A 14,987-nucleotide genomic window follows, 5' to 3' on the forward strand; every position below is an offset into this window, starting at 1 on the left:
TCAAAATCCTTGGAGTTACACTCATGTAAGCATCAAAAAAAAAGGATCACTACACCTTTTCCCCCATTTTTTCTGTTATAATTGTATGTAAGTTATAAAAAGAGGTCTCTCTGCCATTCTACAGCTAGTTGATATTACTTACTCTACAGAATGAGTTTAAATTATCTATTTAGTTGTGCTGTTAAATTTAGGGGAATAGATTTTATTCTGTGATGCATCCAGGTTATCTGAGAACATGTTCAGACAGTTTATTTTAGCAAAGGAGTAATTGAATTCCCCTAGAGAGTGTTAGCCTGGGAATTTTATCAGCTGTGCTAAATCAATTAAATTATTGAGGCTATGTGTTGTATTAGCAATGCTTGTGCAGTACAAATCTTCCAAAGGAAATTATACTTCTTTTCAGCCTCATGTTTCAAATTCAAGTTTATCTCATGATAGTTAAATAACCTTCTGTTCTTAAACACCTGCACTCAGTCAAGCAACTTTAAACGTGAGGTTTAAATCTGGTACTGATACTTCAAAGTCTGATACTTTAAAGTGTTGGCACAGGTAGTAGTGACCATCTTCCAAGTCTAAAGTTGCAGAAATCACCCAGGAATCTGAACAAATGACACCATAAAAAGAAGAGTGAAGTGGAACAAAGCTGTTTTCAAAATCGCAATTCTGATGTGATGCGTTGCTCCTCCTTATTGCTGATTTAAAATACAGCAACAGATTTTCAGAGGTGAACCATGTTAACGCTACTAAAGTAAAACGAGGGATTCTTTAACCTACATTTATTGCACTCCCGTATTTGATATTATGAATGGTAAAATAGCCCCCAGACACAGAATATTTCCTTTAGTATAAAGGCTTCGACATTCAGTTAAAGAGTAACACAATTCATCCCTGAAGTAGCAGTGTTAAATTTCTAGACTAAGAGAAGGAGGATTTACAGTGCAGTGCTGCGAGAGCATATTTACATGCTGAAGACAGTGGGGCAATACTTGATAGTAATATCTTAAAGGTACACTCTATGCCCTTTCAAGCTTTTCCAGATAAACAGGTTATGAGACATTCTACATGGACCAAAATTTCCTTATTTTTAACTCCAGGAGAGCTTCTACTGATGTCAGACTTAGCTTAACTTTAGGTTAAACTTAGTTTAATTTAGCTCTAAGCTGTAAAGTTACTTGGTCTCCTGGCTTTTGTTCATAACTGAAGTGGCATTGACCATAAGTCACTTAAACCATAGGGCATTCTGGCTATCACAGAAGAGTGTGGGGTGAAAGAGAAGGAAGGAGATGCCAAGATTTGGCTTTCAGCTCTGTAGGGGTTTTGAAGAGTGAGAAGCGCTAAGAGCAAGTGCAAGAGCTGGCTTTGGGCTGTTGAACTCTGTTTTGTGAGTGTCATCTAAAAGATCGGGTAGGGGTGCAGTTTGGAGGGACTGGCTCACGTCATTCACTCAGAAAAGCACAACTCCCTGAATGCTATTTTTGTCAAGCCAACATTGCCTGCGGTGTTGCTGTCCCTGCCTGGGGGAACCAGAGCTAAGAAGTTTGCCCATAGTTGGCCATGGACTTGAATTTTGGCTAAGCTATCAAAATTGAGTCCTGCATAAATCCTGTGATCTGCGAATTTTGGCTCTACTGTCGGATAGTCATTTGAGGTTAACTTCACCTTTGTCAAGTGTTACACATTGGTATTCTGACATAGACAAGCCCTTGCTCCTTTTAGCAGGTAGATGTCTCCTCTTGAAAAACACACTGAGGTCAATGGTGAAACAGTTTAAATTAATGGGTAATTGGAAATTTAAATTTATGAAAATTGATGAGTTACTAAGCTGTTCTGAGCAAATTTAGGTCTCAGTCCTGTTCTCATTCCAATCAGTAAAAATGGTGGTACAAAATTATAAGGATTAATCTCGGAACAGTTGGCAAAGCTCCTGGCTTGTCTAGGTGAGGGATTTAGTGTACAGTACCCAAAAGTGGCAGCTCTGAACTTAGTCCTACAGGTATGCCACACACAGGGAAACCCTTTAGTATCTGTTACCTGTAAGCCGCTTTCAAAGCAGATACAAACATTTTTTGAACAAGATGGTTCTTGCTGTGCATTAAGAGTATATGCTCAATGGGATCATGAAGAACATAGAGAGAATTGCAAGTGCATGCTGAAGGTTATGACCTCCCAACTTCGTTCCGCGGGTGAGTCCTAAGCTACCTTGCACTTGGTGCACAGTATGGTTGTCTACAGGGAAAATGTGTTCGCTGTGTAGAATTGTTTCCATTCTGTAAATTCAGAGACTTAACTATTGGACGTTAATTTTCTTTTGTGTAGGCAAGACGCTAATTACATTTTAAATCATGAATTGTCTATAGTCAAAAATAAGCATTGTGTTTGTAGGAGATTGTTGAGCTAATTGCCATTAACTAATTTATTCTGAATAGTCATATTCTAGAGGATGAAAGAAAAACTCCTCATAGTGAAGCTGTTAAATTGATTAGTATACTTAATCATCTATACTTTTTTTCCCAAACAGGCAGGAGAAAAACATTATCACCCAACCTGCGCACGATGTGTCAGGTGCAGTCAGATGTTTGCAGAAGGAGAAGAAATGTATCTTCAAGGTAAAAACAAACAAACAAAACCCCCAAACCAAACGTGTTACGCTTGGCAGCATGGCCCTCTCGCCCATACCTGCTAGCGTGGCTGAGTTCTTTTGCGCATATTCTCCCTTCATACAACCAAAGAAGGTGAAGAACGCAATGTGTAGGCTACAGAAAAGCAAAAACAAACCCTTGTTTCTTCTTACTCACTATTACTTCTCGCTCGGTTCAAATCCAATAGTAAGTGTGAATCGCAGAAAGGGTGCGTGGTAGCAGCTATTTCCTGCAGATGGAAGTACTTGACAGTGAAATTATAAAATTTTCCATTTACTAAAAAATGTGAATTTTTTTGCAGTGATCAATGGTCCAGAGGAAATTTAACACACATATGGGACAGCAGGTTGTCTAAAGTAGTCCTAAGTCCAGTTCTGTACCCATTGCCCATTTGGGGACAAGGAGGAAGTCTGAAAGGCCTTACCTGAATTTCCCTCAGTCAGACCTCACTGCCCTCAGAGGGTGGAGAAGATACCATGGTGCTGAAGCCCTTATCAGACAATATGCTTGTACTTTATGTGGCCATAAGCTTGCATTGCTTAGGATAAAGCTATGCAGGGAGAAATAGAGTCTTTCTAGTCAGGGAATTTCAGTGGTAGTAGAGGACAACTAGCATAATAATTTATTCAACGGAGAAAAAAGGTTATTTAACATAGGTATGAGCTAAAATCCATATTTCATATGTAGCAACTTTTAGCTGTACTAAACTGATGAAAGAAAAACAATGTCTGCACAGTTAAAGACAGGGTCAGACACCAGAGAAAATGAAGGCTTTTGCCTATGCCTTTGACTGGCAGTATCTTTTCAAAGGAAAACAGAAAAGAGAAGCTCAGTAGGATGTGGGAACTGCAAGGCTGGTATATTATCCTAAAATCACATGCTTGCCCAGATTTGTAATACAATTTTGCAATTGTCCACAGTTTTCTAGAAGCATACTTTGAAACGATTCATTAAGCTGGAAAAGTTAAACTTTATTTGAAATGCAGCAGTGGTCTCAGTAAGATCTAATTATAACTTAGTATGTTATTTTAAAAGACAATTTTATTGTCACTTTGGTTTGCAACAAGAACTAGCTCATTAAAGGACATAATGATCCTTGTCTGTGCTCGTGGGTTCTCCCTTGGGAGCCAGAAAATGCTGTGGTTCTCCCAGTTGCAAAGTAGCTTAGTAGTACTAGAGCCTCCTGAGAAATGAATGCTTTAAAAAAAGATATCAAACTGCAAATTTTTGTCTAGATTTAAAACCCTCTGAAACTGGGTTGCAAGTGAATCTTCTTTTTAAGTTCAGTTTGTTAGAAGGGTGGATATTTCTTAGTTTTTGTGCTGATTTTTAGTTCAAATAATTGTGAAGTATGCTCAGGTCCTGCTAATTTGGACCCATCTTACTCACTTTATTTTCTGATGCACGGAATGTTCATACCAGCTTAAAATCATATGCTTTTTGTCTTCACATGAAGAGCAGTTTCCATTAGAAGCTGGTGTTAACTTCATGAAAGATCTGTGATTAGGTATTTGGACTGCCTGACCTGATGTGTTAGATTAAAAAAAATGTCAGAGCCCAGGGTTTTGTAACATATTCTTCATCCTCTTAATAAAATACTGTAAAGTTCCTTCAGGTGTTGCATATTCCTTAGCAGAAATTGAGTTGTCAGTGGTCATCCAGCAGATGACTTTTGGGTGAAAGGACTCTTCTTCTTCTGTGTGAAAAAGTTTCCCAGCCAGTTTTGCTTGACCACAGATAGGAGTAATTATAAAAAGTTGATATAAATTATTCTTAAAACCATCGTGAAGATTTACATCAACTTATGAGGCAGCTGGGAGAAACACTTCCAGTGGGCAAGCTCAGACCCGCTCATAACTGGAAGATAAATTAGCATTGAATTTAAAGGTGCTATGAAGATGTTTCTTAGTGGTTCAGTCCCCAAAAACTTCAGTAACTTAGTAAACATCATTTATCCAGTCTGTACTTATAGATAGTCTTTTACTGCTCGAATCTGTGTTCATCTGGGTTATTTTTGTGAAATAAATTCCAATGATCTCCATCTGTGTTCTGGGAAGTAGAATTTCTGTTTCTATCTTGTTTCCAAAATCCACTGGTCAGAAAACTATCAAACTGCTGTGAAAACAAAGCATTTCCAATAAATCTTGGTGCTCTCCACCCAGTATAAACATTAAATATTTATAACACAAAGGTTCTCAACTTCCCATTTAGTCAGGCAGAAGGCGCAGTGCACTCACGTTATTTAACTGTGCGGAGCTTTAGCTTGGGGCTTGTGTGAGCTCAGACTGGCATAAATGTAAAGGTTACTTTTTACTGTTAAAATCTACAAATAGTTCTTTTATTTTATATAAGTACACAGGTTCCACTTCCTTTGAACACTGAATATTGATCATTGTGTTAAACTTTTTAAAAGTTTGGTGGTTTTTTTTTTTTGTTTCTTTGTGACTGACACAAAACTATTAAGTTTCTTTTTACACTTATGGTTACTTCTATCTCTCGAGTTCATAGTCATCTCTTCAATACTTACCTACAGTAGAGAATTGGTTCGTTCTGTATTTCCTGCTTCCTCTAGCATGGATATTCCCCTGAATTTATGCAGTTCTTTAGTATTTGACTTCTGAGAGACAAACATGTAGGAAGTGCAACATCAGTACAGTGAATACCTCAAAGACAGGCTGGATTTTCAGCTAGTGTTAAGGCCACAATGCTATTCCATCCCATCACAGTGTGCTACTTAGTATGACCTTAGACAGGCTATTACAAGAATATGTATATAAGGAAAACAAATTGACAGTGTGAGTGGGACAGGTTGCCCAGTGGTGCTGTAGGATCTCCACACTTGGAGATATGCAGAACCCAACTGGGCACAGCACTGAGCTGCCTGCTGTAATGGGACCTGCTCTGAGCAGGAGGTTGGGCTGGAGGAGCTCTGGAGATCGCATATCACACTTCTCAGGACTCAGGTTTTCATGATGATATCGCATTTTGAAGTCCACGTAGCTTTCTGAAGTGTGCCTAATCTTTAATAGGTATGTGATCAGGCTCACTGATATTGAGAAGTTGTCAGTCTTAGCTTTGAAAGTGTCCATGAAATAGTGACTGCGGTGAAATCAGCGAGTGTGCAGTGTCTTATAAAACCTTAAAGGGAGGTTTAATAAGGTTCTTATTTTAAACCTTTTAAGGTTCTTATTGGGAAACTGAAGCAGAATTTTAAATTTACTTTCCAGGTACATCCATTTGGCATCCCGTTTGTAGACAGGCTGCAAAGGCTGAAGAAAAAAACAAGGTAAAAATACCTTATTTTTACCCAGTATTATTCCATTGTTGTGTTATTCTCTATTTCTTTTTTTTTTTTGCAGTGGATATGGAGACAAGGATGTGGAATTTTTTCACTACTGTATAAATTTTAAATGACAGAACTCTAGTAGGTCAATTTAATGTAATAATGTACTATAAATATTCTGCTTTTACTTAGTGATTAAAGCTACAACTTCAGGAGAATGCTGACCTAAGAGTTATATGTATAAGCTGAATAAGGAAAAATGTGAAAATATAAATAAGAAAAAAGTTAACTTTTAACTTCTGTCTGGTTATGATGTGATCATTGCATGACCTCTTCTCTTTTTATGTGGCTCTGCACTTAAAAGATCAGAGGACTTTCACTTTATTTGTTTTTGCAAAAAAATCTCTCCTTGGAATTTCTCTTTTATTATTTGTCTGTAAAATGTTGGCAAGCCAGCCCCAACTTAATTTAATCTCTGGATTTAAGTACCTCCTTAAGTTGGTTGATTTGTGCATCTGTCTGTGTGCAAGGGGAAAAGGGGGGGCTTCTGGCAACTTTAATAATTACGAGGTTAGCAGATGAATAAGCTGCCCCTAGGAAATGAAGAATTAATCTGTAGCTGGGGAAATGATCTCTCTGAAGTGGTGGGACTGAGATGCAACTATCTCTTTTAATGCGAGGCCAAGTATGGGGTTTTTCAGTTCCGCTGCTCTCTGATGCTCTGAGTGGTATCCTTGTACCCTGATATCCTTGTTCATAAAAGCTCTGCTTTGATTCATCAAGGCTTGAATGCAAGGCACATGGGACAAGTCAGAACAGCAGCTATAAAAAGAGTGTTTACAAAAGAGTGTTTACAGATCTGGTGTGTTAGCAAGTGCAACTTTGACTAAATTACAGTTTTGAAATAAATTTGGTTTGGGCTTTACCCTGAAGAATCTTGGCTGTATTTTTTGTACCCGTGTGTTTGGGAAGCAGTTGCTCTGGTATTCTTCATGGAGAGCTCTGAATATCAGATAAGTAGCATTTTAGTATAAAATGTATTGTTTAATACATGTGTATTTAAAATTGTCAAAGTACTTTAATAAGTGCTGCTGATTTAGCCTAATACTATTAAGCAGTATTTCAGGCTTCCTAAGGATTTTATTCTGGCTGAGTAACTGCAATTGCAAAGCTAAAACCCCATGTAGTTTATTGAAAATGTAGCAGGGTTTGGGGTTTTTTTTCCTTCCTTCAAAGAAAGACAACAGACTGGGTTGTACTGGGTTCCTACTTGACTGCCTTTTACTCACAAAGAAACTGTACTTGTAAGATATTGTGTAGAGGCTGACTCATAACACATCTCTCCTGAGGGCACACTCTGGGAGCCTGCCCCTTCCCCAGCAGAGAAGAGGCACCTGTATCTGAAAGTCAGTGGGAGTTTTGTCTGAGTAGGGCAAAAAACCAGAGTGGACCTCAAAGAATTTTTTGAAGTCTAGACATTTTTCCTTTTCTTTAGGTTCCTCTTTTCTTCATATTTACACTCAGTATTGAAAAAATGAACCAAGAAGAATGGATGCCATTTCAAAGAGGGCAGTAATGGGTTTTTCAACATAACTTATAAAGCTGGGAGTGGGGTATACCGGTTGAGAAATTTTCTGGTCAACCTTTGCAGTTGTTGTTTTTAAAAGTTATTTTTCTATATATTTATTTAGATATATGCAGAGCATGTAATTAAAGTGGGTGGCAAAGGCAGAGGGAGTAAGTGGCAGCACACTCCAAAACTTCGGGACATGGAGTGGAAGGGAAAAAAGTTGTGAGAGTGACAGCAAAAAAAGAAAAATTATGAGAGAGTGAGATTGTAAGCAGAAAGGATGAAGCTGGAAAAGACAGAAGAGATCAAAGTAGCAAGAGAAAAAAATAAGAATTATCAAAAGGCATAAAGGAAAAATAAGTAGGTGGAGGGGGAACAAAAAGGCATAGTATGGAGAAAAGAACTGAAAAGAAGCAGTGGAGTCAACTGAGATGTGAGTTTTTATTGCAAAAGCTAGGAGATTATGTGCAGCAGGCATGGACAGGGGATGCTAGAAGGGGTAATGGATTGCACAGAGAATAAAGAGCATATGTGAGATGTGGAATGAGCAGGTTTTAATCACCAGGAGGAGAAATAGGAAAATTCATAGGAGTAACTCTATAGCATAAAGAAGCACAGAAGCAATCTGCAGAAGGACCTTAGAAAGATGAGACTCTACACTCTGATTGCAAAATTTAGACATTTTAATGAATTGTTGTTCTTATTAAAAACAAGATGGCACCTTTAAGTTGAGGGAAGCCCACAAAAAAACTCCAGGAGTTTATTAAGAGTTATTAAATATGTTCAGCCAGGTATGTTATGCATTTTCAGGTCATGCTACGCTGTGTAATCTTAAAACACACTCCACTGATGCACATGACACAGAAGGAAGCTCTGAAGCTTTACCTAGAGAATCCTGAGGTTAACCCAAAACTGTAATTTTACTTTAATGGGGTTTAAAACATTGAAATAGTGCAGTTTTCTTTAGTTTTGTTTTTTTTCCTCTGCTGCACTGGACTTCCTGTAGGGGCATTCTGAAACAGAATTACGGTTTGCACATGACATCAGTGCATTGATGATACATTCAGGTCATTTACATAAGTTCTGGAAAATTGCAATGTGTTTTAAGAGCAATTCAATTCCACTGTCCATGTTGAATGATCATCTCAACGGCAGCCACACATATTTCTCAGAGAACACTCTATTTCCATGCTGGTGTTTGGCTTGTCCCCTCAGACCTTCTGAGCTTGTCCAGAGCCTCAGAGTGAGACAACTGAAAATGAGAGGGAGAAAATTCCAAAATCCCAGTCAGACATGCCAAACCAATTCAACTGAGTCTTCTTTATACTGATAAGTATCTCCACATACCGTCTCAGAGAAATCCATAGCGCTATTTGGGCTAAAGAATGTCAGTGGAAGGATAGTTGTGATCATTGAGTTTGTTTGCTCTGCTAACACAGTACAGTACAGAGGTATTCACATATTGCTTCTAAAAGGTAGCAAATACTACAAGTAAAGACTGGAGAAGTAGGAAAAGTGCTACCTTGACCTCACAGCTTAATAATGCTAAAACCCTTTTAAGGGTTTGAAGGTGTTAAGGTGAGAAGTGTCAGTCTTTGGTGAGACAGAAAATGATGGGCACTCTGAGCACATGGAAAAATATGCACTTTTTGCAGTCAAGGTCAGGTTTTTTCCATAGATGGGAAAGAACATTTTATGATGAATACCTGGATAAAAGAGGGTATAAAACCATTAATTTCATAATAAGATTTGTTTAAACTTCAATTACAAAAGTGAGGTCTGTTCGCTCATGTTTAATATCATTGTGTCTCACAAACCTTCATTATTTAAAAGTAATTACATTTTTTCATCATAAAGGAACCTACCAAAAAAAACCCAAATAAAGGTCCATCACTCTGAATGCCAGAATGATTGAAAACAGAGCAAATCCAGCTGAGTATTAAAATTTATCTGGTAGTCTTACAATCAGAGAGGGGAAAGCTAACCCATTGGGTGTCTGATTCAGGATGCTGTGCAGGATATCATGCTCTTTGCTATGAGGGAATGGCACGGTAGCGTGACATGTTCCAGAAGCAATGTAGATTGGTTTGATGGTATAACATCACAATAAAAATCCTGCTACCGTATCATCTTGTGACCCCAAACTCAGAGCTGCTGTAACTTGACTTGTCCCTGATAGTACCCAAAGGTTGTCCTGGCATCCCAGAAGTGCTCCAGGTCATTTCTTTCTGAAGGGAGGGAAGAAGAAAGTAATACGTAAATAATCTTTACATTTTCAAAAGGTCACTTTGATTGGCTGCAGGTGTTCTTTTATCTTGAAGTCTTTGGTATGCCTGTATATTTTGAGCTTGCTCTTATATGCCATTTTTGAGTGGTAAAGGTTAAATTAAATAAAATATCTTGCATGCTCTTTTTGAAGTAACAGTTACATTTTTCTCTTCCTCTCCTGTATTTCTTATCTGTTTCACTTCTCCTGCCGTAGGAAACAAGGACTTCCTCTGAGAGTATTATTTCTGTACCTGCTTCAAGTACATCAGGTTCCCCAAGCCGTGTGATCTATGTGAGTATTTCATGAGGAAATTCGTTCTGGGAGATGGGGAAAACCCCATGCTTTCTCCTACAGTTTAGCACGTCGTGTGGAAACCTAGTGTCTCCAAACCACTGCAGCTGGTGATTCCTCTAAAATGGAATTTACTCTCTCATGTTTAAAATGTTTGAATACTGCATTTACCATAACAGATTTCTGGCAGTTTCCTGATATTTTTTGTGGTGTATTTTTAGCACTTACATTACCCCTAGAGCTGGCTTATACCACAGCATGCAAAATACCACAGTGCTTTCTAAAAAGAAAAGTTTAAGTAAACAGTACAGCCCGTAGGTAGATTACAAGCTTAGATTCGAACACAGCTTGTCTAAATTGAGCTATTGAGCCTGCATCTGATTCCTTATGAAAACACTCTTGCTTGTGATTGCAGGACTCGGGCCTCGATGAATGCCAGTCCCTAACCTCAGAGGACCTTTGATGTGTTTATGGTTTAAGAAGTGCTAGCTCTGGAAAGCTCATAGAGAGATTTTAAAATAACAAGTATGATAAAATCTTATGCTTAGTGGTTTTTCAATACCAGGTGTACCTTGCTTGTCTTAATTGCTGTAGCTGTTGTTCATGTCGAAGTTCTCAAGGCTACCACCGATAGGTAAAAAATACCCATGAGTGTGGCGTGTTTCATACAAACATGTCTTGGAGAGCTTCAGTATTCCCAGGTCTATGTTTTGTCCTGTCCAAGTATCCCTCAGGAAGGCAAGTAATTCTCATTGGATAGGACCATATCCAGAGGAAATTGCTGGAGATGTGATTGCCTGCCAGAAAGGTTACTATACGAAGATTAAGGGCTTTTATCTACTACGCTGAGACAAGCAAAATAGTGCCTTGGAGCCAAACGGGTCTTCTTTCTTCAAGTAAAGATTATTTTGAGCTCAATGTACTCTTTATCTGAGTAAGACCAAGCTAGAAGCTTAGGAGCTGCTCCTTCTCTAAGCGCTCGTTGGTGTTTGAGCTCTCCTTACAGCAGAGCTCCGTGCTGGTGGTTACCAGTGGTATATTCCCAGTAAAACAATGTTGTTGCCTCAACTCCTATGAAGACAATTCATTGTGCTAGGAGCCTATTATCATGTAAGCACTGTCTTTGGCCAGATGGTCTCTATCTCTCCAGCCATGCGCGACTTCATTGTTTTTATAAGCATGAGCATTCTTCTAAGATTTACATGGTTTTAGTGACATTTATCTAACTGTTGGGTGGTACTGTTTTTCTTAATGTTTGTGATTACAGCTTTAAATATGCTTCACTGTTAAAAGTCAAGAACAAACCTCCATTTTCTTTCTGTTTTTTCAAAGGATATCATTAAATCAGCACATAACTCTAATGGTTGTTGCTATAATATATTTTAGAGGCAGCTGGAACTATGAAAGAATAAAGTTCTGTAGCAAATATGAGTCAATTAGGAAAAAAGATTCCCCAGAGGCATGCAAGTTCATTCTATATCTGTCTGATCTCTTAATATCTCCTCTCATTTCTGCTTAATTGTCAGAAAGCTGTGAGATTGATTAAATCCTATTTTGGCTTTCATGAACAGGAAAGTAAAAAGAATTAAAAACATGTTATTGGACTTCTATATTATCAAAATGATTCTTTGACTATCTTTTGCATCTGTTTTCTATTATAGGAGTGTTATGACATACAGACATGCTCAAGATTTGTCTTGGGTACTTTCATGATTGGTTTTACCAAAAACCTAAATTCATTCTGCCACTGAAAGGAAGGTCCCACCCACATGTAGCCCTCCTTCTTCAGCCATGTCTTCCCATCTCCACTCTGGTGCTAGTACTAGAACGTACAAAGAGGTATGATCAGTCAGATTTGAGACCAGATTCTAAAAAATAGCCTAGGAAGAAACTCCAGCCAACCAAAGAGGCAAAAAAAGACCCAGCCATCTACATGTCTCTGATGCTAATGCAGAAGGCAGAACAAAGAGGGAAGGTACACACAGGACAGTCACTTTCAGCAGTAGCATGGATTCAGATCATTAAAACCAATAGTAAAACTGTACCTTAACAACTGGTGAGCTCTGCAAAGTGTTGTGTTGGACCAAAGAGAATTTAGACAAAATGGTTAAAGCTTAGGAACCGTGACTTTGTAGTGCTCATACTTTCAAAGGTATCCAGTCAGAGCAACTCTATCGTTCTGAACAATGCACCATCTCAGGGGAGATGTGTTTCTGGGTCATGGCGGAGTGGTCAGCTAGGGAAAGATGAATAAAGTGTGTTTTGACTAAACATGAATGTGGTTCATATAGATCAGAATCACAGAATGGCAGGGGTTGGAAGGGACCTCTGGAGTTCATCTCGTCCAACCCCCCTGCCTGAGCAGGCACACCCAGAGCAGGGGCACAGGAACGCGTCCAGGCGGGGTTTGAGTGTTTCCAGGGAAGGGACTCCACAGCCTCCCTGGGCAGCCTGTGCCACTGCTCTGGCACCTGCACAGGAAAGAAGTTTTTTCCCATATTGAGGTGGAACTTGCTGTGTTCCAACTTGTGCCCATTGCCCCTTGGCCTGTCATTGGGCATCACTGAAAAGAGTCCAGTCCCATCATCCTGACACCCACCCTTCAGATATTGATAGGTTTTGATGAAATCCCCCCTCTGTCTTCTTCAGGCTAAACAAACCCATCTCTCAGCCTTTCCTCATAAGAGAGATGCTCCACTCCCCTGATCACCTTGGTAGCTCTCTGCTGGACTTGCTCAAGGAGTTCCATGTCCTCCTTAAACTGGGTAGCCCAGAACTGGACACAGTACCCCAAATGTGGTCTCACTAGGGCAGAGTAGAGGGGGAGGATAACCTCTCTCGACCTGCTGGCCACACTCCTTTTAATGCAGCCCAGGATACCATTGCCCTTCTTGGCCACAAGGGCACGGTGCTGGCTCAGGGTCACCTTGCTGCCCACCAGCACTCCCAGGTCCTTCTCAGCAGAGCCGCTTTCCAGTAGTTCAGCCCCCAGCCAGTACTGGTGCATGGGGTTGTTCCTCCCCAGGTGCAGGACCTTGCACTTGCTCTTGTTGAATTTCATGAGGTTCCCCTCGGCCCAGCTCTCCAGCCTGTCCAGGTCTCGCTGAATGGCAGCACAGCCTTCTGGTGTATCAGTCACTCCTCCCAGCTTGGTATCATAACCATCATATAGATGGTTTACTAAAGCCATAACATTTTTTCTTAATCTGTTGATATCAGACTTTGGTGACTTTTTGCACTGCGAGAGGGCACAGGCCAATGCCCTTTGGAGTTAATGGGCATCTTCCATTAACTTCAGCGATGGCTTCATTATACCCAGACTGAAATTCACCCCAGTGCAGATGTCCCCTCAAAGTCCCTAAATTCCACTTAAAAATCAGTTAATTTCTGAATCATGCAATTAAATAGGGCTTAAATAAAAGTCCTTCTTTATACTCAGCTAAATTTTATGAAGAGGGAATCAGGAGCTCCCTGCAAAGATATATCTATCTGGAAGGTTTAGGTCAGGCTACATAGCTGTGTTGTACGTTCTCATACTAGGAATATAAATCACATTATATTTTTATACAGGGTCATGTCTGCAATTATACAATTGTGAAATTGTGTATTTCAAATGAAATAAGTACTCTAAACTTAGAGCATGGTTTTAAAAATCCAAAATACCAGATTATTGAAGAAATGGCTTAAAGCCTCTTAGCTGTCATTTGAGCCTTCCCTAGCATATTTGAATTCCACTCACGTATTTGAAAGTAGGTGAAACAAATAAAATAAAACACAATGTTTGTAGAATTGAGTGTTTAGAAAGCAACTGTGTCTCTAAGGTGTTTTTTCATCCAAATTTGCCTACATTTTGATATTTAAACTGAAACAAATTACCTAACTAGACACGTTTTACTCCTGACAGTTCTGAAGTTAGTGGGAGGATCTCGAGCTGCACTTCTACATGGAGAGATATGGGCTAAAATTACAGTAGTTCACATTTAAATATTTCCAATTCTGAACTTCTTTGGGTTCACTAGAATAATCTCCACAACCCTGGATACCTTAAAAAATAAATTACCACAGCCTCCTTGGCCTTCCTTGTAGGTACAATGCTGCCCAAAGTGTTCCTGGAACAGGCCTGACGGACAGACTCCTCCATATCTTTGCATGACCTGTCGCTGCATCAGAGCTTGCCACTGGATTCTCAGTAGGGAGAGATTTATTTTCATGAAGAGGCTATTTCATTGCTCTTTAGCTTCTTAAAGTAGCTGCAAGGAAGGTGAGATCTGTAGATCACTAAAGAATCACATATTTGATTAAAACACATTTTTTTCATTAGTTCTGAGGATGAGAACAGGTGATGGTTATGGCAGATTTGTTCCACTTTCTTAGTTACGAGAAACCTTCATCCTTTTCATGTTGCTTATGTTTGCACAAATTCATACATTGTTTTAGAAAAAGGGATTAATGAAAGTTTTCACACTAGATTTTTCCTCTATAACCTAAGGGAAAACTTCCCTGGAAAATCTATTGAACTTTTCTTAGCTCCTACTAAGAAAAAAGACAATCACTACACACATAAATCCTGGATGCTTTTATATTTTTGCATGTGGAAAACATTATTACAGTTTTACAGCTGATCATACTGAGATTTTCAGAGAATAGTGAGATTCACGCATCATTTTGTGCCAACAAAGAGCTTATCTTTCTGCAAAGCCTGAACGGGGAATGAGATGATTATGCTGCCCGTTTCTCCACTCTCAGTGTGGCCAACTTGTATCTACAAAAAAGTATGTGTTAGATACAGTTTTGGTGCAAGTTACCATTATCCTAAGGACAATCTGTTCAAATGTGGCATTTTGATAATTACACTTTTGGAATATGCATAGTAAGAGGAGAATGGGGAGTGACACAGCCCTTTCCCTCTGTTGGCTCTCCAAGTCTCATGAAAGG

General features: G+C 39.1%; 1 protein-coding gene across 8 annotated transcripts in view; it reads left to right on the forward strand.

Annotated features, from left to right (window-relative positions):
- ABLIM2 (actin binding LIM protein family member 2) overlaps positions 1 to 14,987 on the forward strand; it is a 150,147-nt gene that overhangs the window by 89,798 nt on the left and 45,362 nt on the right. For all 8 annotated transcript variants that reach the window (XM_064449067.1, XM_064449069.1, XM_064449072.1 and 5 more), the window contains 3 exons: positions 2,519 to 2,606; positions 5,867 to 5,925; positions 9,975 to 10,052. In XM_064449067.1, coding sequence (XP_064305137.1) covers positions 2,519 to 2,606; positions 5,867 to 5,925; positions 9,975 to 10,052 — 225 coding nt within the window. The remainder of the gene's footprint in view (positions 1 to 2,518; positions 2,607 to 5,866; positions 5,926 to 9,974; positions 10,053 to 14,987) is intronic.

The sequence above is a fragment of the Phalacrocorax carbo genome, chromosome 4 (assembly GCF_963921805.1).
Source record: "Phalacrocorax carbo chromosome 4, bPhaCar2.1, whole genome shotgun sequence".
Lineage (NCBI taxonomy): Eukaryota > Metazoa > Chordata > Aves > Suliformes > Phalacrocoracidae > Phalacrocorax > Phalacrocorax carbo.